Source organism: Ovis canadensis, chromosome 18, assembly GCF_042477335.2.
Source record: "Ovis canadensis isolate MfBH-ARS-UI-01 breed Bighorn chromosome 18, ARS-UI_OviCan_v2, whole genome shotgun sequence".
Taxonomy (NCBI): Eukaryota; Metazoa; Chordata; class Mammalia; order Artiodactyla; family Bovidae; genus Ovis; species Ovis canadensis.
Window position 1 is genome coordinate 78760598 of NC_091262.1, and position 26682 is coordinate 78787279.

Consider the following 26682-nt stretch of genomic DNA (forward strand, 5'->3'; position numbering starts at 1 on the left):
CTTTTTTTTTTTAAATAATAGAAGCCATTCTAGTGGCTGTGAGGTGGTGTTTTTATGTGCTTTTAAAGCTGAGATGACGTTGTACTGAATATATGCGGCAGTGTGTATTGTCTTATGTATTCAGGATTATAGCCCTGTAGAGCTAGTTCATTAATTTCGTTTTTTCTATTCAAGTCACACTTGTACATAGTTTTGAAAAAACAGCAGTTCCCTGTGCTCTGCCTTTCCGCCATGAATTCCCACTTCGCTTTGAAGTCTTCTGGCTGCCTCCTCTGTTATTTCTGTTCATATTTCTAAATGTAAATGCTGCTGGATTTTGCTTTTCAGTCTGAAACCCCAGCTGTTGACCCCTCACAAGGAAGAAAGGAACTGAGGTCTCTCAACATCCTTTGAAGGCCACTGTTGACCTCTTGTTTTTTTAATCTTAGACATTTACATATGCCTGGGAAATAACGCTTTCAGAACTCTGATCCTATGCATTTTGAGAACCTTCAGAGTGTGCCAGGGTGAGTTTTCTCATCTTGAAAGGGGAGGGTATTGCTCACATCCAGTTTGTGGATGCGAGTGGGCATGCTTTGGGTTTACTGTTATTAAGGGAACAAGAGAGGGTCAGGGAATCCTGCTGTTAAAAACCACACACTCTACACGCCTCAAGAAAACACAGCCTCCAGCACCGCAGCTCCTGCTGGGTGCCAGGCAGGCCGCAGCGTGCCCCGCCCTCTCATTCCCCACCACTGCTGCCCGGGCTGGGGCCCTGCCTACCCCCGTCACGTGGAGATGGAGACTGAGGCCAGGAGAAGCCAAGCTTCTCGGCCAGGCCACATGGCCTGCGAGCCGCAGCGTCACCTGGGAGGCACGGTAGGTGCCTTCCGGCTCTTGTGTTCACGCCTCTGACCCAGCTTGGAGGGTCGGTGAGAGTGTCCCCGTCTTCCTGGGGTGACACCAGAGAGGGGGATACTTGTACTATTGAGCGCCTCCCTGTGTCAGGCCTGCGGCTAGCCTGCTCAGGCTCCTTGCTTGCTAGCCTTTCCCTGGGGGCTCGTGGTGGTTGGCGGAGTTTGCTGCAAGAGCTGGTGGGAAGCCAAATGCAGCTCTTTCACGCCCGAATGGTCCCTGCTCTCGGAATGTTCAGTTCTGTACTTGAGGGCTTAAAAACACATTTCAGAGGTCATTAAGTGTACACAGGCCTTTCTGCCATGAGCATCACTCTCCACGGAGAGCAGGGGGCCAGTGAGGGATGGTACCTTCTCTCCCAGAAAAAAGGACAGCGTGCCCCTCGGGCAGGTGTCTGCTGCTGGCCTGATTGCAGGCACCGGTGTGTCAGGCTCTAGTTTGAATTTTAGTCTTAAAGAGGGACGCATGCAGATGGCCTGGCCTGCTGTCGGTCCACTGCAGGGCTCATAAAGTCCTATCTCAGAGGACAGATGTCACAGGTACAGGCAAGACTGGGCTGGAACTTTTTGGTGGCGAGCAGGTATGAAGCAGGTGAGAGGGGCTGGGCAGGTGCATGGCAGGGCACAGGACAGGCTGTTTCCTTGTGGGCTCCGTTAACCCCAGAAAAAATTTTGGGAACGGCTCCCTCGTGACTTGCCAGTTCCAAGGCCTTATTATATTTCCACCAAGAGAATTTCACATCTAGATACTGTTTGGATGGTCAAATATTGGGAGTCTGGTTCCACTGTGGGAGCGTCTTCCCCGTGCAGGGGGGCCCAGCTGAGCCCCTGAGGTCAGGGTCCCGTTCATGACATGTATCTCTGTTTGCCTCATAGGTGTGGAACGCCGTGGACTCAGGGAGCTGTTTGCAGACCTACTCCCTGCACAGCGAGGCAGTGCGGGCCGCCCGGTGGTCCCCCTGTGGCCAGCGCATCCTCAGCGGCGGTTTTGACTTCGCCCTGCACCTCACAGACCTCGAGACAGGTATGTTTCTCTGTATCCTTCCCCTGAGGCGCCTCCTTCTCTGAGCTGGCAGCTGAGCCATCGTTCTCTCTGGGGAGGCTTCTCCTGGCCAGCTTGGGGCGCAGGGGCAGAATCCTGCGGCCACAAGCTGCAGACATTTTCAGGGCTGGGGCACCTGGGATCAGGGGAGACGCAGCTTGGTGAGTGTGTTTCCAGGCCATTTGGCTGAAATGGAGCCTCTCCACAGAGAGGTTCATGGTAGGCCTTGGCCAACTCGCCCGGAGGGCAGAGCCCCAAGGTTGTCTCGGCCTCAAGCTGTGGGGCTGGATAAAGAGGTGGCTTTTTAATCAACTTCTGACATGCAATTTGTACTGAAATAGATTCAGCTTTATCATAGTGTCCTTTGGTTGGAATCAGTTTAGAATTCCTGTCAATTCATTACCGTTGAAAGGCTGTAAGGAACGATTCCAGCTCATAAGGGAAGTCTGCAAACGAGTTCTGCTTTCATGCCCGCCCGCCCCGCGCAGGCCTCTGGGTGAGATGGATTCGTGCTGGCTGGGTCCTTAGGGGGTGCTTGACAAGCAAGGCGAGAAGGAGAGAGAAGTCAGTGAGGGAACTTTTCCACTCCCCAGCTTTCCTGGGCGGCAGGCACTGGAAGCGCCACGGGCCTGGCCGTGGTTGTCTGGTGAGGATGGAGCCTCTCCCCCTGACCCCAGGCTGGCTGCCCTTGGTGCCTCCCTGCCTTCCTCCTGGCTCACTTTCTGCTGGGTACTGCCGCTAAGGCCAGGAGGGGAGGCCTGGGTTCACACTGGTCCCCGGGATGCCCCTGCCTGCCTGGCTCAGCTGGGGAGGTGCTGGGGGCCCGGGCCTCTCCCAGAGCCCAGCAAACGGGGGTGAGCACCCCCAGAGCTTGGGCCCTCACTCTGCCCTGAGGCTCAGATGCAGCGGGGCTGTTCCTCACCCCGAGTGTCCTTGTCTCCTGCTGGGTCGTGCAGGGTGGCCTTGTGGGTGCCTTGCAGCGCCTGTGACTGAGCCCTGGTGGCCATCAGTCGGTAGGGGTGCTGAGCAGCCTGACAGCTGTGAGGGCGGTGGGTGCAGTGTTTCAGGCTTTGCTTCTGACACATCGATCCTGCCAGCCACCATTCTCCCCATTTCCCAGGTGATGAAACTGAGGCTCGGAGGGGCGAGGGACTGGCTCGGGCCCTCCAGGCTGCCTGGAAGGTGGGGTTTGGAGCCACACCTGTGCCACTGCAGACTCCATGCCCATTCCACCATGCTGGGTGTGTGCGGTCCTCAGACTGTGACCTTCCTGGGAGCCCGTCCGGGCCGAGAGGGAGCTGCGGCTCCAGGGGTTTGGTACCGCTGGGTGATGGTGACCATTGAGTCAACGACAGCAGGAGGTACTGTCGCCAAGTACCTGCTGTGTTCAGGGTCTGCTGTAGCCTTCCATTTGGGGTAAGGCCCCACTTACTCCTTGAGACTGGCTCCTCCAGAGTCCCCTTTGTCACGCAGCCCAGAGGCACAGCCAGACAGTGGCCGAGCCAGGATGATCACTGGTCTACCAGGCTCTGAGGCTGGTGGCCTGACTGCTACACTGTGTTGCCCGTGGATCCAGGAAGCCATGCTTGGTATTGGAGACACAGAGGTGAACAAGCCCCAGGATCCACCCTGGAGAAGCTCCCATCTGCTGGGGAAGACAGACGTGCAGAGAGTCCCAGAGAACAGTGAAGGGCTGAGATGATGTAGCCTGGAAGATCAAGGAAGGCTTCCTTGAAGAAGTGGGGCCCAAGCTGATACAGGAATAGGGGAGACAGAGAAGCAGGATGGAGGGGAGCTGGTGAGGAGAAGGAGGGAAGTGGAGTCTCAGCAGATGGAACGAGGATGGATCCATCATGGGAGCATGAACCATGTGATGTGTGTGGCAGTGTGGGGTGCAGGGAGCTGGGGGAGGTGAGTCTGGGGGTGCAAGAATGGGAGCTCCAGCCCCACACGCTTCCTAGACCATGGGGCATTCCTTCCCCACATACTGCTCCCCAGACCAGCATCACTGAGCACCCACGGGTGCCTGCGTCGCCTGCCCGAGTGGAGATGGGATGAGTTTCACACACAGGTGATGCTGGCGGGTTAATCAAATGTAAGTTGGTTTGACGACATTAGTGAATTCCTAGTGGCCCTTTGTCACGATCTGTCTCCTTAGTCAACAGATGTTAAACAGGCCCTGCCACGGTCTCTGGGTGTGAGTGTGGGTGTGAGCGAGTGTCGGGGGTTCAGACGTGTTCAGGCCTTCCGGAAGGCCTCCCGCCTGCCGAGTTAGGGGCTGCCACAGCAGGTGGTGGTTGGGGGCCGTTGCTGAGCTTGGAGCAGGAGGGAGTCATGGCAGGTCTCCCTGGCGGTGGGTGTGACCCATGGTGCGGTGGGAGCCGCAGTAGGGGAATATGCCCGCCCCACCCGGTCTGTGCCGGACCATGCTGGAGGGAACGTGGTCTGCTCCCCAGCTGCGGGGTGGGACGAGGGAGGTCTGGCCCGGCCCCGGGCCTTGCTGTCCACCCTGGGTGGTGAGGGGGCACTTTGCACCCCTCTGCTGGGAATGGGCTCACCACTTGATTCGCCTCTTGAAGGCCCCCTCTCATTCATTTAGCTGTTACTTATTGAGCACCAGCTGTATGCAGGCCCTGGTGCTGGGGCTGCGTTGGTGAGCAGCATGCACGTGCTCTGTGCTTTGAGGGGGGCAGGTAGGGGCCAGGGGTTTGCCCTTACCCTTGGGGAAGCCCTCTAGCTCCTGGGCGGGGCCTTTCCTGTTGAGGGGTTGTTGGGTTTCTGGGTCCGACCCCCCCAGCTTAGTGTGGGAGCTCCCTGAGAAGGGGGGCGCCTGTCCTGGTGGTCCCTGGGTCTCCGTCACCCAGCCAAGGCCGGCTCGAGCAGCTGCTCAGCAGATGTGTGGACGAGGCCGAGCTGAGGCTGGCGCTTGTTGGGCAGGGCTGGGTTCACAGGGGCCGCGGGGTGGGCTGGGGGCTCCACGTGCCCTGGCCTAGCGCGTGTGGGGATGTTCTCAGCCTGCAGTCCCCGTGGCTCGCAACCTCATTTGACTTCTCTTGTCCTTTCTCGCCACCAAGTCTGATCTTCCTTTTCACTTGATCTGCCTCTTTCCGCCCTTGGTGATTTGGCTTTTTCATTTCAATCTAATTAGAACTCCCTGCCAGGAGAAGGCAACACAGGGCGTTCTCACCGCCGCGCTCTGGGAATTAGTCACTCGGTGCCCATTGTCGCTAATGGGAATTTGGCGCCAAGGCCATTTATCCTGGTGTCCTCAATCAATACAGTTAAAAATCTGTGGATTCGGAAACGTCAATACCCGGCCTGAAATATGGAGGGCCAGCCACATTTTATCTTGTTAATTTATAGTTCTGACGGGCTGTTGGCTTATAGAACAACCATGAATCAACACTTAAATAAAATCTGCTCACAGATTAATTATTTTTGGTGCTCTCGTTTCAGTCTGTAATCTTCATAACAAAACGTCTCTGATGCATTCGGCTGAGGTGGTCTCGGGGAGCGCCGGTCGACTCCGCCAGGGCGCAAGCGTCTCCCTCTTTATGAGCCAGTGTCCAGCATAGCAAGTCAGCCTGTCTCCTCGGAACCCCCCGGCAAGCTTGTGCTTGTTCAGTTCCAAGTAGTGCTGGTTTCTTGTAGATTCCAGCCCCCAGCCTGGCTAGTGAGGCCTCAGACTTGGCATGCATTTGTTGGCTGCAAAGGAGGTGGTCCTTTCCCTGGAGCCCCAGGGCACTGGGTGGTCGGGATCCCTTATTCTCCTTCCTGTGCCCGGTCAGCTCTCCCGATGTGTGACCAGCTCGTCTGGGGCACCCGGGCAGTGCTACCTGGTCCTGGCTCCTGGATACTGGAGGCAGTACGGTGGGACCGAAGGAACTTGGGTGGGGTGCAAGCTGGGTGTCCTTGGGGGAGGGTCCTTGAGCTCTCTTTCTGCATCTGTGAACTGGGTAACAGTGCCCAGTGGGTAGGCTTGTCGAGGGGCATAGCTGAGATCACGTGTACAGAGTGCCTGCTGCATGGAGGCCACTCAGCAAAGCAGCTCCTGCCCCGCTGCATCCCTGCCCTACAAGGCCTGACAGAAGGTGGCAAATGACGGCCTTGTTCCTCTGAGCATCCGGACCCAGCTGCTGGGTGATTTCTTTGAACGGGGCAGCTTTGGTGGCTCAGTTCTGAGAGCCTCCCAAGAGGCCCCGAGCCGGCTCCCTAGCGTGGCCCTTGATCCCACGTGTGAGTCTGGGGGGCAGATGGGCGGGAAGACCACCTTTCAGGGTCTCCTAGCTGCTCCTCCATCTTTTCCTTCTCTGTGACAGGATGGCCTGGTGGGGGGTAGCAACTTTCTGCTTGTCATGGGTTGGTACTTGCCCTTTCTTTGGGGTGGGTGTCCTCTTTGCTCAGACCCCACCACCCACAGCCTTGCTGTCCCCAGCCCCTCCCTGGCTTTTCCTGCTCTGGGCTGTGTCCCCTGGCATGAGTTTGTGGGCCCAAGTGGCCCCGGAACTGGCCCCACCAATAATCATTGCTCTTGTTTTCTAGAAAGTGTCTTCTGGTGCCTCCCTTGTTTTTGCATCATGATTGGGGCCTCCATTGCAGAAACATGGAAGAAGGGAATGGCAAAGTGGCCAGGCGCTCATGGTGGACCAGGCCATGGGCCCTCTAGCCCTGGTTTCCGGCACCCTGTTTGGCCTGTATCAAGCTGAAATGAATAAGTGGATAGTAGGCCCTCTGCTTATTATGTATTTAGTCTCCACACTAGCCAGTCAGTGAGATATTTTTATCCCCATTTCATTGACTCAGACACCGAGGCCTGGTGTGTTTGGTGACCTGCAGTGACAGAACTGGGGTTCAGCTCCAACCCATGAGACTGGCAGAGGCTTTGGCGGTTGAAGGGCAGGAGTGGGTGCTCTCACCACGTCTGTTTCTGGGCTGCGGGCCAACAGTTTGTGTAAACTGAGTCCAGGAGAGCCTGCTTGGCCCTCTCCCGGGCAGCCGGCTCCCCACCTGCCGAGTGGAGGATAACTCGGGGTGGGGGTGGGTGGGGGGGTGCGGGCCTCTGGGCAGGAGCCGCGCCCAGACGGATCCGGACTCATCCCTCTGATGAAGTGACTGGCTGCATGATGCTTCTCTGGCTATCGACAGCCAGCATTCCAGCAGGAGTGTTTGCCCTGATGATTTTAGAACACTTGCAGAGGAAGGGGTGAGAAGCCTCCAAATTAAAAGACCCGAGGAGAGTGTCAGGGGCTCGCTCAGCTCTGGAGCAGGGGCCCAAGGGGAGGCTCCCTGTGGGGCCACAGCCTGCAGAGCGGCGCTGCCCCGAGGGGCCTGGGTGTGTCTGTCCCCGGGTTTTCAGCACCTTGACTGTTTTCTAGAGCATCTCAGAGGGCCCTGGTTAAGCGATCACCCCGTGCCTGTGGAGAGCAGGACGGCCTCTGCCAGTGGGCATGGATGCGGCGCTCCCGAGGGTGCGGGCACATTCGCGTCATCACTCTTCTGGCCCTAGACCCGGACATGGAGGCTGTGCCCCCCCGATCCAGGCACCTGTCCCCATTCCCGCCCACGCTCTTCTCTTCTGCTAGCAGGAGTATCTCTCCAGTCCCAACCTTAATTTCTCCCCTTCTTTCCACACAGCTTTGGGGTGAGAAGCCGACCCTAACTGTGGACATATACGAAATCGGATGCTGCCAAGCTTGAGCAGGCCCCCGCCAGCCCCGTATCTCACACTTGGAATGTGCCTCTGAGGCCCCTCCCCGCCTCCACAGACGTTCATCTTGTCATCCGCTAGTTAAGCTCATGCCAGCCCTCTGGATAAATCAAAGGTGGCTTTTAATCAACGGTGCTATTTCATTCATTGCCGTTATTGCACAGCAGTGGTGGCTTTATCTCTGTGGGCGTCTAATTGCAGTTGCCCTGCAGATTGGCTTCCTTTGCAGGTAGGATGACCTCCATTGATTGACCCCGGAGCACAAACACGGTCATGGCTTGTTCATGTCCCGGCAGTGACTCCGAGTCCCAGAAAACCAACTCGAGTTATACCTTTGGGATGGACCCTTTCTTTCTGCAAGTGGAGAACTATTTTTTTTTTTTAAGTTTGGAAAATGCAGCCCTGTCCAGTTAATTAAACGCAGTGGCCAAGCTTGATGTAAGAGAAAGTTCTACAACTACTGCCATTTCTTCTGTTACTACGACGACTGCTGCTGCAGCTACTGTCTACAGGCCTATCGTTTGTCTGGGGCTCTCTGTCTTACCTGCATTCTCTCTAATTCTCAGAACAGCCTCTGAAGGTCAGATCTGTTATCCTGATTCCTTGTACCGGGAGCCCACAGATCCAAGAGGATTGCCAGCTGATCCAGGGGCCTCCAGCTTATCTGTGGAGAGTGTGCAGATGTGGGCCTGTCTGACTGTGGCTTGGACCCCTCCCCAGGACTCAGCTCGGCTTGCCCAAGGCAGCCCTTGTTTCTGATCTGCGGAGTTTGATCTGAAAGTTAGCAAGCTCCTGCTCTCGTTAACTTTGAGTCAGGATGGTTAAATTTACAGCTGGCTGAATACTTCCCAGAGGATGAGTGTAACGATATTGATTTTAGTGGAATGAGTCATATGCCGCCTGCCTGGGAACACGAGCTCCATCACCCGCAGCCGGTAGCCGCAGCCAATCCCTTGTCAACGTCTCCGTGGCCTGCTCCCCAGCCCGCGATGTGCACGCAGAGCCCAGAAGGAAAGGTCATGGCGTGCCCGTGGGCGGGTGAGGCGGGGTGCAGCTGGCTGGGCCCCGGGGTCGCTTGGGTCCAGCCTCTGTCCCAGCGTGACCGGTTTGTGTGATGTCCCCTCTCTGTCCTCAGTGCACCCTGCTGTGAAACAGGTCCTCTCAGAGTTGTAGTGGGACCCATGCACGCCCCAGGCAGGGGCCCCCTCCCCTGAGAAGAGGGCCTGAATTTCCCTGCAGTCTCTTGGGGACCCAGGCTTGGGTTTCACCTGAGTTGTTACGTGCCAGGACCTGGGCTGGGGTGCAGACCTACTGAGGGGCTGGAGAGGCCCCTCAGGGCCCTGGAGCCCTCATGCCGAAAGGGCCCCACATGGTAGGCTTTTGGGTGGACAGATAGTGTTGGCCAGCCGCGCGGGTGGTCACCTCGGGGAGCTCAGTGTCTCTCTCTGAGAAAGGGGGATGGGGGCTCCCTGAGGAGGACCCCGGCCAGCGTTACCAGCTGCCTCGTCACAGCAATATTGGTGACGGCGCGCTGGCGGCAACAGGAGTGTCGAGAGAACAGATTGCATTTCTGCGTTCTGTTTTCAACATGTTTTTGCTTTAACGGCGATTTATAGTTTATTTGTATCATTATCGATTCACGGAGGAAAAGAAGTGATTTTTCCCAACTCCAAGAGGGTCTGAACAGTGCTTATACTGGTCGAGTTCATTAGAACAAGATCAATAACGTCAGTGTTAGTGGATTAAATATTTTAAAACTCAGTTTCTTATAAGCAGCATACAGTGAAGTAGTGGAATTTTCCATAACGTACATGTAAACAAGTCAGATGTGTCTCACGGTTAGAGGTTGTACACAACCAAGCGTCGTGCTAAGAGTCTCATGGCCCCGGGAGGGGATCTGATAACTATGCCGCTCCATTTCTGAGAAGTTTCAGTGCAGGAGCACATGTGGCAGGCCAGGACCTCTGCTTCCGTCATGGCTCTCACCTTCAAGACAGTGTCTGATAAATATTTGCCAGCCTTATCCATATCTCTTTAAGAAAATGTAAAGGCCAGCCCGGGGCATCGTATTCTCATAGCCTCAGAACAAAAACTTAAGTCAGTAATCTCTCAAGTCTCCTGCTGTTGAAAACTCATATCCCTTGGTTTTAGCTTTCAGTTTAGCTAAGGATGAATTCAATAATTTGAGGCTTAGTTGTCTTCAAACAGTAAGAGTTTCCCTTTGTTGTTTGCTGTCTGCTGGGCCTTCTAGAATCCTCTCCATACCACTCTGCTTACTGCCCTCCCAACAGACGTGTGTGTTTGAGGGCACGCGATCCCATGGAGAAGGGGCCTGCCCAGGGTTGCTCTCCTGAAAGTGATAGAGCTGGGATGAGACCCAGGTCTGTGTGACCCTCAACCCCTCCTCAGTATCACCTCTTGCTTTGCACAGGTTGCTGGGGTCCTGACTGAGTTACAGCCTCTCCCCAGACCTCCTTAGGTTGTGTCTCTTGAAAATTAGGGATCTGTAAGCTGTGAAAGTGCTGCACTCAATATGCCAGCAAATTTGGAAAACTCAGCAGTGGCCACCAGACTAGAAAAGGTCAGTTTTCATTCCAATCCTAAAGAAAGGCAATGCCAAAGAATGCTCAAACTACCACACAATTGCACTCATCTCACATGCTAGTAAAGTAATGCTCAAAATTCTCCAAGCCAGGCTTCAGCAGTACGTGAACCATGAACTTCCAGATGTCCAAGCTGGTTTTAGAAAAGGCAGAGGAACCAGAGATCAAATTGCCAACATCCGCTGGATCATGTTAAAAGCAAGAGAGTTCCAGAAAAACATCTCTTTCTGGTTTATTGACTATGCCAAAGCCTTTGACTGTGTGGATCGCAATAAACTGTGGAAAATTCTGAAAGAGATGGGAATACCAGACCACCTGACCTGCCTCCTGAGAAACCTATATGCAGGTCAGGAAGCAACAGTTAGAACTGGACATGGAACAACAGACTGGTTCCAAATAGGAAAAGGAGTACATTAAGGCTGTATATTGTCACCCTGCTTATTTAACTTATGTACAGAGTACACCATGAGAAATGCTGGGCTGGAAGAAGCACAAGCTGGAATCAAGATGGGCAGGAGAAATAGCAATAACCTCAGCTATGCAGATGATACTACCCTTATGGCAGAAAGTGAAGAGGAACTCAAAAGCCTCTTGATGAAAGTGAAAGAGGAGAGTGAAAAAGTTGGCTTAAAGCTCAACATTCAGAAAACGAAGATCATGGCATCTGGTCCCATCACTTCATGGGAAATAGATGGGGAAACAGTAGAAAAAGTGTCAGACTTTATTTTTGGGGGCTCCAAAATCACTGCAGATGGTGATTGCAGTCATGAAATTAAAAGACGCTTACTCCTTGGAAGGAAAGTTATGACCAACCTAGATAGCATATTGAAAAGCAGAGACTTTACTTTGTCAACAAAGGTCCGTCTAGTCAAGGCTATGGTTTTTCCAGTAGTCATGTATGGATGTGAGAGTTGGACTGTGAAGAAGGCTGAGTGCCGAAGAATTGATGCTTTTGAACTGTGGTGTTGGAGAAGACTCTTGAGGGTCCCTTGGACTGCAAGGAGATCCAACCAGTCCATTCTGAAGGAGATCAGCCCTGGGATTTCTTTGGAAGGAATGATGCTAAAGCTGAAACTCCAGTACTTTGGCCACCTCATGCGAAGAGTTGACTCACTGGAAAAGACCCTGATGCTGGGAGGGATTGGGGGCAGGAGGAGAAGGGGACAACAGAGGATGAGATGGCTGGATGACCAACTCGATGGATATGAGTTTGAGTGAACTCCGGGAGTTGATGATGGACAGGGAGGCCTGGAGTGCTGCTGTCCATGGGGTTGCAAAGAGTCGGACACGACTGAGTGAATGAGATGAACTGAACTGAAGCTTATTGAAAAATGGAAACATTTTTTAGTTTTGGTCCCTTTTAACAAAGAAAATACAGCAGAGGCCGAGTTATTACAAGTTAAAGTAGGGAAAAAAGATATAAATTATGGCTTGTCTTCTAACTGGAAAATTTTAGTTCTTAAAAGACATAGATTCTGTCTCAGTCTCTTTAGGGAATGGAAGAGGAATAACATAGTCAAATACAATTTTTTTTTCCCCAGCAAAAATGTTCAGTCATTATCTTGTAGCAGCTTGACTTTCACTTTTCCTCTCCTCTCCCTGCCCCCCTCCCCACCCCCACCCCTGCCGCCCCATTGCTGGCAAGACTGTATCACTACACTTTTTAAAAGAACATGGCTAATTCACTGCCTTTCCTGAAATAAGCATATGGTTATATGATATGGTCCAAGGAACAGTGGGGATTTTTTCTTCCTCCAGGCAGATAGTTTGTTTTTCCTTTTGGACCTAAGGGTTGGCAGTGAATTGCAAATGGGCAAGAAGTCGGCATTAGGCGCAGTTGTTTCTGTCTGAAGAGAAGACTTGTGGCCTGCTGGGGCCTTCTCGCGTTGTGGGGGCTGCAGCGGCACCTGTAGGCTCCTTTTCCGACAAGGGAACGTGATGATTGCCTTCCCCGAGTCCCCATGGGATTCCCCCAGCCCCTTGGCTGGAGCGAGGCTCCTGAGGCCAGTGCTGCAGGCACAAAGACCGTCCCTGGGGTGCACAGGCTGGTAGCCTCTGCTCCATCCTTCCTGGGAAGGGAGCCTGCTAACTGGGCTCCTAAATGCTGGGCTTCTTTCTTTCATCTTTTTAATTTGTGTACTTGGCTGCGCGGGCTCTTGGTTGCGGCATGTGGGATCTTTCAGTCTTCATGGCGGCACGCGGGATCTTGACTTGTGGCATGCAGACTCTCGGTTTGCAGAATGTGGGGTCGAACCTGGGCCGCCTGCCCTGGGGCTGTGCCCTGTGTCTTTGTCCCTGGACCATCAGGGAAGTCCCACACTTGGCTTCTGACCTCGGTTTTCTGACTTGGTTTCAACTGTAGCAGAAAGGCGAGGAAGAGTTTGGGTTCCAGACAGGTTTTGGGAAAGCAAAAGAAAGAGGAAGAACAAGAAGTAATAGGTTTCCAAAGAGATTCATTCCCCGGGAAGCAATTTTTTTGGTTAACTTGAGAGAGTTGCTTGTCTTTTGAGCTAATGAAAGGGGCACGGCACCCAGAACACTACAAGTCTGTTCATCTTCCTGACGCTTCGCAGGGGAGCTATTTATTAGAAAAGCAGTATTAAGACAGCAATATCAGTGAAATTTAAGAAGTTATCTTACTATGCCTCGAACAACGCATTTCCTTGGGCGAATCACGTCTTCCCATCTTTGTTCACGTCCGTCCTTCTTTAATATTCCTGTGAGTCAAGAACAAGTTCCCAGCATTGTCTTTCTTGCCACAGTGCTATTTACAGTCCCAGTTGTAAATGGCTTTTCAGCGTGGCACCAGGCAGAGAACCGTATTTGCCTTGACTGGTCTCCTCGGGTTGGACAGCGAGGCTGCTGTTTATGGTCCCTTCACCATAATCAGCAGTGCGATCCCAACTGGCCAGCCCTTGACAGCATGTCATGGTGACACACGGCGACCACGGAAATCTTTGTGCGTTGCATTTTGTAGCAAAATAGTGGAAGGGCTTACTGAGCTTAAGGAGGCATAGAGTCTGCATTTGCAAAAAGTCAAGTGTTTCCAGAATTTCCTCTGATGACAAATGACTGCCAACTCTAGGCCCTTAGAAGATATTCAGGGAAAAAAAGAAAAATCAACATGCTTAATCATCCATCAAGGTAAAGGTGATACTTTAACAAAGAACAAGAGAGTAGCCTCTTTCCAAAAAATTTGTACCATGGAGAGGACATTTTGAAAACAGATGTTTTTAATCATTTGTATTATTCTGTAATTTTTGTTGCCCCAAATGATGTGAATGTATCCCCTATTAAAAACTTCGATTTTTGCACTCTTAACCCAGGAACAGTGTTTTTCTAATCTGCTCTAGAATCCTGTAAATGAAAATTTCAGTGGATTGTGAATTGGGTTGTTAAAGATTAGTTGCAGGGGCCATTATTTGGCATTAGGGGAAATGGAGCTTCATTAGCAAAATGTTCATCAGTGGTAGAAGAAAGTGGGAAATGTCTCTCCCGTTTCTAGCAGTAAGTGTCTTCCATTCTGGTTCCTCGAATCTCTGGAAGGAGGCTTTTGGGGCTCTGGCAGACTTTGGTATCTAAACTGAGGCTGTAACTGAGCTGCTGTCAAGTCCCTGAGTCAATGAAAGGTCCCTACATTACAAAAATGGAAGTAAGGATAGTCCTGCTGCTCTTACTAAAAATATCGCAACTCATTTGGTTTAATAATTTCCAAGAGGTTTGTTGGTACTCTTAGTAAATGGCATATTAAAGTGTGTTTTAAAATATGGGTTATTTTGTCCTTTTATCCTTGTCTCAAAATCATCTTTTATTTTTTGGTAATTGTTTTTATATTCATAATACATTGGTACAGTAGCACACTGTGTCACTTATTCATTAAATAAATATACCCATGTTGGCATCATATGCCTAAGGGTATCTCCTGTGCTGTCAGACAAGTTTGGAGACCAATGACCTAGGCAAATTGGCTTTATCAAGAATTCTGCTGTAACTGTCATGAGCACCAGTTGATGACTTTTATCTCCTCACCTGGTGAGCTGGTGGAGCATTTAATTAGGTATGGTCCTGAACGCAAAGCCAGGCGGCCTTCCGTAAGTGCTTTCTAAATCCGTGGGCCCAGCACACACCTGGGTTCCTGTGCGAGGAGACTCTGCTTGAGATCTTGGCAGGGCACTGGCATCCAGCTTCTTAGGTCCCAAACTGCCCACCACCTCAGTCCAGGGGAGGGTTTCCGAGGGCCAAAGGCTGTCAAGGATGCCCCTCTTGGGCTCTGGCACTGTGCAGAGGAAGGCACGCTGGCTTTGGAGGCCAACATACCTTGGCTCAGCGCAGAAGTTCCGTTCCCCACGTGCCCCACGTCTAACCTGTTCTAAATGATCGACAATTCTGGCATTTTTTGGGTTTTCCTGTTGGCTCAGAGGTTAAAGCGTCTGCCTCCAATGTGAGAGACCCGGGTTCAGTCCCTGGGTCGGGAAGACCCCCTGGAGAAGGAAATGGTAACCCACTCTAGTATTCTTGCCTGGAGAATCCCATGGACGGAGAAGCCTGGTAGGCTACAGTCCATGGGGTCGCAAAGAGTCGGACACGACTGAGCGACTTCACTTTCACTTTCTTTATGGCTTACCTCTCTCTGAGCAATCTCGGTGATAAAGAAGATATTTTCCACAGCAGAGTTACATGCATACAGGCAGACATTTGCACTATGGCTGGGAGTGCTTGATCGCAGTATCATGGCAGATAGAAAAGGTGGTCCACACCCCTTTCCTCCAACCTGTGTCCTGAGTCACTGTGATGTCACACTCTCATTGATCACTAAGGGTCTGATGGCACCCCACCTGCCACACTCTACTGCAAACCCCACCCACCGCATCCTATTGCAAGCCGTAAGGGTGTGGTTGTAAGGTGCTGATCCTAAGAAGAATCACTTTGGCTCATCCTGCTCTTGGTTTTTACACCTCCAGATGAGTAATCTATGGTATTAATTGTGTTGCTTTGGAGCTGTGATTCAGTCTTCCTGAGCCTTGGTTTCTTCAAGCTGCGAAGTGGGTTTAGGGTTGACATGTGCTTTAACTGGGTTGATGTGCATGGGTTTACTGCACACCTAAAAGGTGGTGTTGGTGGATTCAGGCATGCTGCTCATCCCTGCGGTGGGGGTGCGGTGGGGTTGAGCTTGTAGAGGCTCTCAGGTGGCCTGAGAGTGGGGGCGGATGCTACACAGGCTGTGTTTCCGGAAATTCTCCACTGGCCGCCTGTGCCCAGGCGGCTGCGTTCTGTGGCTCTGTACCAGGTGGCGTCTTAGTTTTAAGATATTTAGTTTGTGATCTGAGTATTTTCTGACTCTCTTCGTTTTGTGTGTTGTAGGAACCCAGCTATTCAGCGGCCAAAGTGACTTTAGGATCACTACCTTGAAGTTCCATCCGAGAGACCACAGTGTTTTTGTATGTGGCGGCTTCAGCTCTGAAATGAAAGCTTGGGACATAAGGACCAGCAAGGTAACACCCACCTTCCTCACTTAGCCTTTCCAGGAGAGCTTCCTTGACAATTTGAATGATTGGGGGCGGGTCAGCATCTATATATAGGACCCTCGAGATGGAATAATTACCACTTAATATGTAATCAGTGCAAAGCATAATTTTTAGATGTTTTGAAAGAACAGTCTTGAGTCATTAGATATTAAAGCTTCGTAGGTGCAGTTCTCTGCAAGCATGTTGCTAAAAATATTTGTGGAGTGCCTACTGTGTGCAGATGCTTCCGGATGTTAGAAAGTGAATCAGTCTTGGATTACTCAAGGGAGTAATATGTGGATACAGATCAGTGGTGCGGAGGAGTGCTCTTTGTGTGTGCACGTGTGTGTGTATGTGTGTGCGTGAGGGGAGGGGGCTTGGGGCGGGGCCGGCATTCAGAGAGGGTGAGCTTTCAGCTCAGGGCAAAGACGGCTTCACAGAGGAGACTGTGTTGCCTTCGGGGCTTAAAGGCTAGTCCCCATCGGTCCCATAGAGAAGCGATTGTCCAGTCCCATCCGTTACTGCAACCTGCTGCTCCCGTTGCTTCCCTCACTTAAGACATGGCATCTCCATCCTTCCGGTTGCTCCGGCCAAACCCATCAGAATCATCACGCTCTCTGCCCCTGCTCTCATCCCCTGCCACCCGAACCATCAGCAGATCCATTTGTAACTGTGGTTTTAAACCGCCCTTGTCTCCTGCTTGGGTAGTGGCAGCACTTTCGTTTCTGATAAATGTCTTCCCGGCAACACCACCCCACCCGCACCAGCCCCAGCCGCTTACAGTGTGTTCTCAACACAGCAGCCAGGGTGGCCCGCGACAGCGAAAGTCCACGTGTCACTCTTGCGGTCAGCACCGTCCAGGCTCAGGTCTCACTCGCAGTAAGGGCTGTGTCCCTGCGGTGGCCCCAAGGCCTCATAGTCTCCCGTCAGCCCCTTCTCTGCAGCTCCGGCCCCACCAGCCTCCTAGCCATCCCTGGAGCACACCGGCACACTCCTGCCTCAGGCCCTTGGCACCCTTGCTCTTTCTGCCTGCAGTGCGCCCTCCTGGTTTTCTGTGGAGAGGTTCCCACCCTCCTTCCTCCAGGGTCCTGCTCAAATGCTGCCTCTGCAGGAAGGCCTTCCTGGACCAGGTGCCGGGCAGCCCTGGCATTCACTAGACCCCCGCACACCTCACTTCTCTCTGTATCATTCATCATCATCCACAAGCTATGGCTGTACGTGTGTCTTTGTCTGTCTCCCTCCCTTTGAATGTAATCTTCGGGGGGTGGGGGGTGGTTTCTGTCTGTTTCGTTTGCTGCTGACTTCTAGCTGCTAGACCAGTGCCTGGCATGTGGTAGGCATTCAGCAGATCTTGGTTGCCTGAATGAGCAGGTGGAGGCAACCATACAGACTGTGGGAGATAAAAGGTTTGGACAGGGCCAGTGACCTGCTCCCCAGTGACACAGCTGGGAATGGGCCCCAGGCAGTGGGACAGGTGGGCAGTGGGACAGGTGGGCAGTGGGACAGGTGGGCAGAGAGACTTTTAACGCTCTGCATCTGGATTTGGATCAGCAGTGGGGAGCCATGGGAGGTTTGTGAGCAGAGGGGGCCAGGATCAAGACTGAGGAAGGGCTCAGGGAGGGGCAGTGAGGAAGAGCCTGAGTGCTCCTGCCTCTGAGGAGCCAGTGGTTCCAGGATGTCTGTTTCAAGCCCTGAGAAGCAATGCCCTTGGTCTGAAGGAGGCACCGAATCTCTCAAATGCTGCAGGGTCATTCATGATGAAACGTGCATCGATCTTGATCTTAAAAGAAGAGGGTGTGGAATGTCAGAGACTGCCGTTCTCCAGCTGGGATCCAGGGGAGTTGATGGTCCTGTGCTGAAGGTGCAGCATCAAAGCCACTGCCTAAAGGCATCCCTGTCCTGGCAGGTGCAGCAGCCTCCGCAGGTCTGCGCTGAGCAGAGGCCTTTCCGAACAGCTGGGATGGAAGGTGGTGGGGTGAGGTCTCCAGTGCTGGACTCAGAAGGCAGGCTGGTGCTTTGGATTAGTAGCTGCAGGAAGGTGCTCTCCCACCAGGCTGTGGACGGGGGATGCTGGTGTTTTGAGGAGAACCTAAAACCAGAAACAGTTTCCTTCAAGAGGACAGGATGTTCCATCCATATGTATCTTGCTTACAGGATTGTGCCTCACAGGGAGGGGGGAAAATTAGACATAGAGAGATGTACTCTTTTTTTAAAAGAAAAAAAAATACATTTTTTTCTTTTACAAAGAGACTTTTTTTTTTTAAACAAAAATATTTGGAAAAGAGAGAAAAGCTACCCATAAAGAAGTGGACACGTGGGCTTATGAAAGCACTGGAACACTCATGTTTGGGCTATAAATACATGGTGAATGAAAGAAAACACTGGGAAGTGCTGTTGGAGTTGGAAACTCTTAGTCATGCCGTTTGAAGCTGGGCCTCATGGTCACCCAGCCCCTGCTGACGGCCACGTCCCTCGGAGGTGCGCTTACTGTTTTTAGCCCCGAAGACTAACCACGTAAGAAATTACTCATCAAGGACGCCATCTGATTTAAGACTTTGTTAAAAATACCGGATTTTCTCCCAGGGCAGACGCCAGCTGATGTGCTCTGAGAACGCTAGGGGAGAAGCAATTAGGAGCAGATGTTGCTGTGACTGGTATTGGCATGTTTGCCAGTCCTCTCCCAAGCTAGTAACGTGGGTAATGGGGCCGCGCAGTGTTTCTTTTTGCTTCCTTTTTCCTAACAATCCGAACCCCTGTCCTCCTCGCTGGGTCACAGGGCTCGTTCCATTTGCATCAGCCAGACTCAGGGGATCACTCTCTCTCCCACTTCAGTGAATGTTTCCTCTGAGAGGTGTGGCCCAAGCGCCTCCTGTGGATCCAGTGGGAGGGCCAGAGAGGAGAGGCAAGGTTGCCCGCCTAAGGTGGCTCTCAGCAGTCCTGCTGCACTCCCACGGGGCCTGGGGCTCTGTCCAGCGTGCTGAACTCTCCAGCCCTGCCTGGCGAGCGTGCAGACACCTAGGGCTGAGCAGTGTGGCTCTTACTGCCTTCAGGGACAGCCAGGAAAACTGCAGGGGGTACGCGGACTTTACCTTAAAATCATGACAGATTTCCTCTTCTAAAAATCATGGGAAGGGGACTTCCCTGGTGCTCCCAATGCCGGGGGCCCAGGTTCCATCCCTGGTCAAGGAATTAGATCCCACATGCCACAGCTAAATATTCCATGTGCCGTCAACTAAGATCTGATTTAGCCAAATAAATAAATATGAAAAGGACATGGGAAGGACCTTATTATTTCATATAATATGTGATTTTATATGGAAAAATTAGAAACTAGAAATAGAAGGGGTGGCTGAGCCAGATGAAGGTGAACGTTGTAACATGTGCCTGTTTTTTTTTAACTTCAGTGTTCTTTTCCACTGTGTGTTTTTTAAACGTTGATTGGTCTTATTCTTATACAGTTTTGTATTTCGCTTCACACATTTCACACAGCATTCTAAGGGTTTTCCTTACAGTGAGATGAGTTCTTGTAGATTTCCAGTACATCCCTCGGACACCGCACGCCTGGCTGGTTTGCTCCTCGCCTCATCCTCGGTACTGAGAATGCGTGTCTGACACAGCAAGCGCTCAATAAATATGGATCAAATGAATATATTTCAAGTGGTTCAGCTTATTAAACCATTTCCTGAGGTTGGTTTGGAGGACATTTGCTTTCCTTCGGTTTGCCATTTGAAGCTAGTAGGTGGTGATGAGGGGTCGACCAGCTGAAGCCTTAGGGCTAAGTCTGGCATACTTCCTGTGTCTGTAAATAAAGTTTTATTGGAACACAGTTCTGGTCATTCACTTGCATAGCAGCTACAGCAGCTTTCACACCATAGCAGCAAGAGCTGGGTTGTTGAACCGAAGACTGCATGGTCCACAGAGCCAGCATAGTTACGATTTGGCTGACCCCTGCCAAGATGGGTCAGGCTGTGGCGTCTGTTACTCCACGTCTGGTCGCAGCTGATCCCTCTGACCTGGCTGACCAGGTGGGCCCCCCTGTGCCTCACCCTTTTATGGGGACCCTGTGGAAATCGTGTGCACACGGAACGTTGTTTCCAGAGAACCGTGCCTCAGTCGGGCATGCGGGTCGTCCTCCCTCCCTGTTACCATCCCCAGGCAAACCGCACCCGTCTGCTGTATTGTACATTCTACTGTCAGGTGCATTTGTGCGTCTAGTGCTTTCCACACTTGCAGTTTATCACCTGCAGCTTGGGCCCCAGAATTCAGATTACTGGATTAAAGCAAGTCCGCGTTTTGAAGGTGAGGTGTAGGTTGTCTAAGGCCACGGCTGATCCCACCGTTGGAGCATGACAGCAGGGCCAGACAGCCTCCTACCAGGCCCAAGGAGCAGTTGGAACAGATGACATTAAAACTGCTTTCCAGCCATAGACTTTAATGATTCCTTAAGCTAAGCTGCATGATCAATGTCAGGATTCTGGGCTTCTCTGGTCCAGCCCAGTTCATTACAGCAAATGGGTGATTTGGCTTCTCTCTCTCTTCTTTGCCGATCTCTCTCCACTCAGGTTTGATGATCAGAGCACATCCCTCATCTCTGCAAAGTGCCTGACTTCATTTCCGGCCGGTCGGCAGGCTGTGTTCCGCACTAGCCCTCTGAGCCTGCTTATTGGCGCTGGCTCCATGCTGCCAGCATGGGATTTTCTGATGCTTTTTGTCTCCTGACAGTCTGCCCAAATGTGGGTATAGTCTGGAACCCAGGATGTCCGTGGCCTTACCTTTGTGTTACTGTGGGAGTCAGAGCCCCGATGGGCTGCCAGAACTTATTGGCCTGAGCTCCATGAGACCTGGGCTCCCAGCCTCCCTCTCCCACTTGCTTAGCTGGCTGATTATAGGTGAATCTCTAGGCGAAAGCTTCCCTCCATAGGGTTTCCCCAGTGATGCAGGAAAGGAGCGGCAGGAGGTCATCTCTGCAGCAGGCCTGTCAACCCTCCCCTACGTAGGAGAGCACCCGGGGCTCTCATTAGGATGCGGATTCTGTTTCCGCAGGATGATGTCTTAGTCAGCTCAGACTGCTGGAACAAAGCACTGCAACCCGTGGGCTTAGACAGCAGATGCTTATTTCTCATGGTTCCGGAGGCTGGACTCCAAGATCAGGGTGTCAGTGTGGTTGCGTTCTGGTGAGGGGTCTCCTCTGGGCTGGTAGATAGCTCTTGTCTTGCTGTGTCCACACAGATGGAGAGCAGGCAACCTCTGATCTCTTCACCCCTTTTAAGGCCACTGTTGTCACCATGGGCCCTCCACCTTTATGACTTTCAGTTCAGTTCAGTTCAGTCACTCAGTCGTGTCCACCTCCTTGTGACCCCATGAATCGCAGCACACCAGGCCTCCCTGTCCATCACCAACTCCTGGAGTTCATTCAAACTCACGTCCATTGAGTCAGTGATGCCATCCAACCATCTCATCCTCTGTCGTCCCCTTCTCCTCCTGCCCCCAATCCCTCCCAGCATCAGAGTCTTTTCCAGTGAGTCAACTCTTCACATGAGGTGGCCAAAGTACTGGAGTTTCAGCTTTAGCATCAGTCCTTCCAATGAATATTCAGGACTGATCTCCTTTAGGATGGACTGGTTGGATCTCCTTGCAGTCCAAGGGACTCTCAAGAGTCTTCTCCAACACCACAGTTCAAAAGCATCAATTCTTCGGTGCTCAGCCTTCTTCATAGTCCAACTCTCACATCCATACATGACTACTGGAAAAACCATAGCCTCGACTAGACGGACCTTAGTCGGCAAAGTAATGTCTCTGCTTTTGAATATGCTATCTAGGATCCAGACCTAATTACCTCACAAAGGCCTCAGCCCCAGAAATCATCACCCTGGGGACTGCTGTTGTGAGTTGCTGTCTCAGTCGCTCAGTCGTGTCGGACACTTTGCGACCCTATGGGCTGCAGCACTCCAGGCTTCCCTGTCCGTCGCTATGTCTCACAGTTTGCTCAAACTCAAGTCTGCTGAGTCGATGCTGCCATCCAACCATATTGTCCTCTGCCACCCCCTTCTCCTCTTGCCCTCAATCCTTCCCAGCATCAGGGTCTTTTCCAATAGTTGGCTCTTCACATCAGGTGGTCAAAGTATTGGAACTTCATCTTCAGCATCAGTCCTTCCAATGAATATTCAGGATTGATTTCCTTTAGGATGGACTGGTTTGATCTCCTTACTGTCCAAGGGACTCTCAAGAGTCTTCTCCAACACCACAGTTCAAAAGATCTAACTGGTTGATCCTAAAGGAAATCAGTCCTGAATATTCACTGGAAGGACTGATGCTGAAACTGAAACTCCAGTCCTTTGGCCACCTGCTGTGAAGAGCTGACTCATTGGAAAAGACCCTGATGCTGGGCAGGATTGAAGGCAGGAGGAGAAGGGGACGACAGAGGATGAGACGGTTGGATGGCATCACCGACTCAGTGGACATGAGTTTGAGTAAGCTCTGGGAGTTGGTGATGGAAAGGGAAGCCTGGCGTGCTGCAGTCCATGGGGTCGTGGGGAGTCCGACACGACTGAGCGACTGAACTGAACTGCTTTAGTGAATCATCCTTTTTACAAGAGTAAATTATGGAACTCCAACCTCAGCAAATTACCTCTCAGCTGAGCAGGTCCTGGCGCTGCAAACTGGAGCAGGCCTGGAGAATCTAGGACACATGGCTCCCGGAACTGGGAGCCCGGCCTCTGCCCCAGTTCTCTTCCCTTCTGCAAGCAGGGCCAACCCCGGGTGGGCTGGGTCTGAGCTGGCTTTGATGCATTGTTGGACTTTGTGCCCAAGAAGGAGCCTCAGGTGCACTCAGGCCCCCACTGGGCCTCAAAAACACTGACTGCACCTGCTCGGGTAATTCTCAGGATGAGATCCGCTCCGACAGGCCCGCACAGTTTTGCTCTAGTGTTGGTCTGACCTGAATCATCAATCTTCCATGCTTGTTCTACAGATTTTCTTTCTTTTTTTAAAAAAAAAAAATTTTTTTTTAAAATACAGCTTTATTTTTGGCTTTGCTGTGTCTTCATCGCTGTGCTCGCGGGCTTTCTCTGGCTGGGGGCTCCTCTCTAGTTGTGATGGGAGGGCTTCTCTTTGCAGTGGCCCCTCTTGTTGCGGAGCACAGGCTCTGGGGCATGTGGGCTTCAGTAGTTGTGGCGCTGGGGTTTAGTTGCCCTTTGGCACGTGGGATCTTCGCAGACCAGGGATCAAACCAGTGTCCCTTGTATCTTAAGCACTGAACCACCGGGAGAGCCCCTTTCCTTTCTTTCTTTTTAAGTTTGTAAAGGGCCGTCTTGACTTGCAGATCTTGAACTGGTGTCTTGACCTCCTTCTGGAGTTTTGTCCCAGACCCACTGCAGGTATGTGTCCTCAGGCAGGTGACAGTGTGGAGGGGTGGGCAGCACAGTGCTCTGGACCAGCCTTCCCATCCGCCTGGAATCTCATCTCTGCCCCTTGTCAGAGCCTCTTACTCTGGTGCACTTTCCCTGCAGAGCGTAGACTCCCTGAGGGCAGGAATTTGCTCACTTCTGCTGTATTCCCAGCGCCTGGCCGAGTGCTGGGCGGATGGGAAGGAATTGTCGCAGGAATGACTAACGGCCTAAATCAAGACCAATTGAAAACAAAAATCGCACGTGATGAGCCCTCCCAGTTGAATTGGAAGTTGAGCTAGCATCTGTTAACACGCTCTTCTTAGGTGCCCACCATGGGCATCGTGCCCTGGACAGGGGTGGGGGGATGAACCAGTCGGTCACTCAGCCAGTGGTTGCTGGTCTTCACTGGCTGACCTGGTGGTCAGAGCACCCAGAACCTTAGAGGAGACCCAGCCCCTCTGCAGGTGGTCTCTGCGTCCAGCATTTTGAAAACTTTGCAAGTGATTCTAATGCAGAGCTGGAGTTGTGAACCACCATCCTGGGAGCCAGGATTTGGGTGCATCAGTGAGAATCCTGAACCCCGAATGGTGTTGTGCAGGGTGTCTGCCGGGCCGGTGAGAGCATCCAGAAGTGTTGGCTCCCACGAGGGCGGCTGCCTGGGAGACGCAGTGCCCTTGGCTCTGGGTTCTGGGCGCTGTCCATTTTTGCGGTGTTGCAGGATGGTTGCTTATTTGTCCTAATGAGGTTTTGATTACTCTCCATTTGTCTCTTTCATCAGCTTAATGTTAAAAAGTCTTTTTATTTGGATTCTTTGTACTTGTGCAGTTCTGACTAAGTTTTGCCTCAAACCAAACTTTCTTATGCAGATGAGAGCGGGAGATAAAGGAGGAGGCGGAGGTGGGGAAGGGACGTGGGCAGCCTGGCGCCGAGGGGAGGTGGTCACAGCCTCCTCTGTCCAGTGGCAGTGGGGAGCGCTCAGCCTTGCAGCCTCCTAGCCCCTACATACGGTGGTGTGGACTGGGCAGTCACTGCCCGGCTGACTCTGTGATGGGCCCGCCCCTTGTGCCACCCATAGCAACACAGCAATCCTGGGAGGCGTGCCAGGCACTGTTGTCACCCTGTCCCCCTGGCAGGGAGCCTGAGGTTCACAGAGGTGCCAGCATAGGGCCGGTTGATAGTGGGGTAGGACCTGGACCCAGAGCCTGGACTTCCACACCATAGCAGGTCCTCCTGTTCACAGGTTGAGTGAAGCGTCAGTCTGGCATGTAAGGAAAGCTTTGGCAGTGAGAGCCAGGCACTTGGGTCCTAGGGAAGCCTACACAGGGCAGCCCTTGAGTTCAGATGCCCGCTCAGCCCTGCCGCTTGCAGCCTAGTGCCTGGTGTCAGAGGACCCAGCTGTGAAGTGGAGAGTGCAGGGCCCTGTGGCCTCAGGTCAGAAGTCACAAGCCCAGCATCTCCATGTGGGCATTGTGCCCCACGTGTGGACGAGGAAACCAGTCCTGGAAGGTCCAGCTTTCAGGGCAGGAGTCTGCAGCCACTGCGGACTTGAATTTGCTGCTGCTCTGCTGCTGCTGCTAAGTCACTTCAGTCGTGTCCGACTCTGTGTGACCCCATAGACGGCAACCCACCAGGTTCCCCCGTCCCTGGGATTCTCCAGACAAGAACACTGGAGTGGGTTGCCATTTCCTTCTCCAAGGCATGAAAGTGAAAAGTGAAAGTGAAGTCGCTCAGTCGTGTCTGACTCTTAGTGACCCCATGGACTGCAGCCTTTAGACTCCTCCATCCATGGGATTTTCCAGGCAAGAGTACTGGAGTGGGGTGTCATTGCCTTCTCCAACTTGCATCTGCACCCGGATCTTATTCTGAATTCTGCCTCTCCCTACAGCAGGAGGAGGACACACTTCAGTAACTGAGCCCCCGCTGGACACCAGGCATCGTCCCAGAGCCAGGAGCTCAGCATCTGGAAGAAGGGCCGAGAAGGGCCATTTCTTTGGTGTTGGTGGACCTGTGGGCCTCACCGGCTACCTTAAGCGGCTGGGGAGTTCCCCTTGTCTCCTGGGTCATCCAAAATCTTGGGCAAAGCTGGAGAAAGGGTTCCTGGGGTCCAGAATCTCAGAGACTGCCCCCAGCCAGATCCTTCTCTTCACCTTCACTCAGCAGCACTTTCCTCGGGGTGCCAAGCAGACGCTGGTTAAAAGTCTGAAATGGGACCTGCCCCTGGGAGCTCAGTGTGTGTCCACGGGAGAAGGTGCTACTCGGGAGGGCCCTGTCCCCATGTGAGCACTCGGGCTCTTAAAGCTGCAGTAGTGCTGTCAAAAAATAGAAAGCAGATTCTGAATGGACCTGTAGTGATGACGGAAATACAGTATTTACATAATGTCAATGTGTGTCCTTTGTAGCTCATTTTGCCACTAAAAGAAGCTGTGTTTCATACCCTGAGCACCTGTCCTTGAGATTTTAAAAAATTTAATATTTTCATGAAATTTGTAATGATTATATATATAAATGTGTATGTCCTTTGCAATTCATTTTATCACTGAAATAAGCTGTGTTACATACACTGAACATCTCTCCCTTGAGATATTTTTTTCGAGATTTAAAAAAATTTAATATGTATATGAAATTGATTCACAGTTTTTGTTTTACTTAAACACTTATTTTAGCTTGCCGTAACTAATAGCATCCAAAAAAATCATAGGTTTGATGCCCTAGTTATTCTTTGTCTTAATGTACTTGAAATACTTATTAAAATTTTTTGGTGGTGGCTTTGCTGAAATGAAATTCACAGATGCCTTCATGTATAGCACGGGACTCATTTGTTTTTAGTATATTTACAGAACTACTCAACCATCACGACAGCCAATTCAGAACATTTTCATCACCTCAGAAAGAAGCCCTGTGCCCTTCAGCAGTCACCCCAGCTCCTCTGGTAACCGTCGGTCTACCTTCTGTCTCTGTTGTTGAGTCGCTAAGATGCTAAGTCGTGTTTGACTCTTTGCGACCCCATCAACTGCAGCACGCCAGGCTGCTCTGTCCTTCACCATCTCCCAGAGCTTGCCCAAACTCATGTCCATTGAGTCGGTGATGCCATCCAGCCATCTCATCCTCTGTTGCCCCCTTCTTCTGCCCTCAATCTTTCCCAGCATCAGGGTCTTTTCCAGTGAGTCAGCTCTTTGCATCAGGGGGCCAAAGTACTGCAGCTTCAGCTTTAGCATCAGTATTTCCAGTGAACATTCAGGGTTGATTTCCTTTAGGATGGACTGGTTGGATCTCCTTGCTGTCCAAGGGACTCTCAAGTGTTTTCTCCAGATGTCTCTGTAGATCGCCTATTCTGGACATTGTGTATACACAGAATCATACAGTTTGAAGAACCGCCAGACTGTCTTCCAGAGTGTTTGCACTATTTTTCATTCCAAGGAAGGTTCTGAGTTTTCCCGTCCTCACCTCCCTTGTTATCAGTCTTTTTGCTTATCTCTGTCCCAGTGGATGTGAAGTGGTGTCTCACTGGGGACTGCTGAAAGTCTGTCCATCTCTCTATGCCAAGT

General features: G+C 52.0%; 1 protein-coding gene across 4 annotated transcripts in view; it reads left to right on the forward strand.

The window, feature by feature from the left end:
• Positions 1 to 26682, forward strand: part of WDR25 (WD repeat domain 25) — a 144620-nt gene that overhangs the window by 85793 nt on the left and 32145 nt on the right. For 3 of the 4 annotated variants that reach the window (XM_069559774.1, XM_069559775.1, XM_069559777.1), the window contains exons 3-4: positions 1770 to 1917; positions 15607 to 15737. In XM_069559774.1, coding sequence (XP_069415875.1) covers positions 1770 to 1917; positions 15607 to 15737 — 279 coding nt within the window. Of the gene's footprint in view, positions 1 to 775; positions 859 to 1769; positions 1918 to 15606; positions 15738 to 26682 lie in introns of those variants that run through there. The other variant, XM_069559776.1, reaches the window with a different exon arrangement.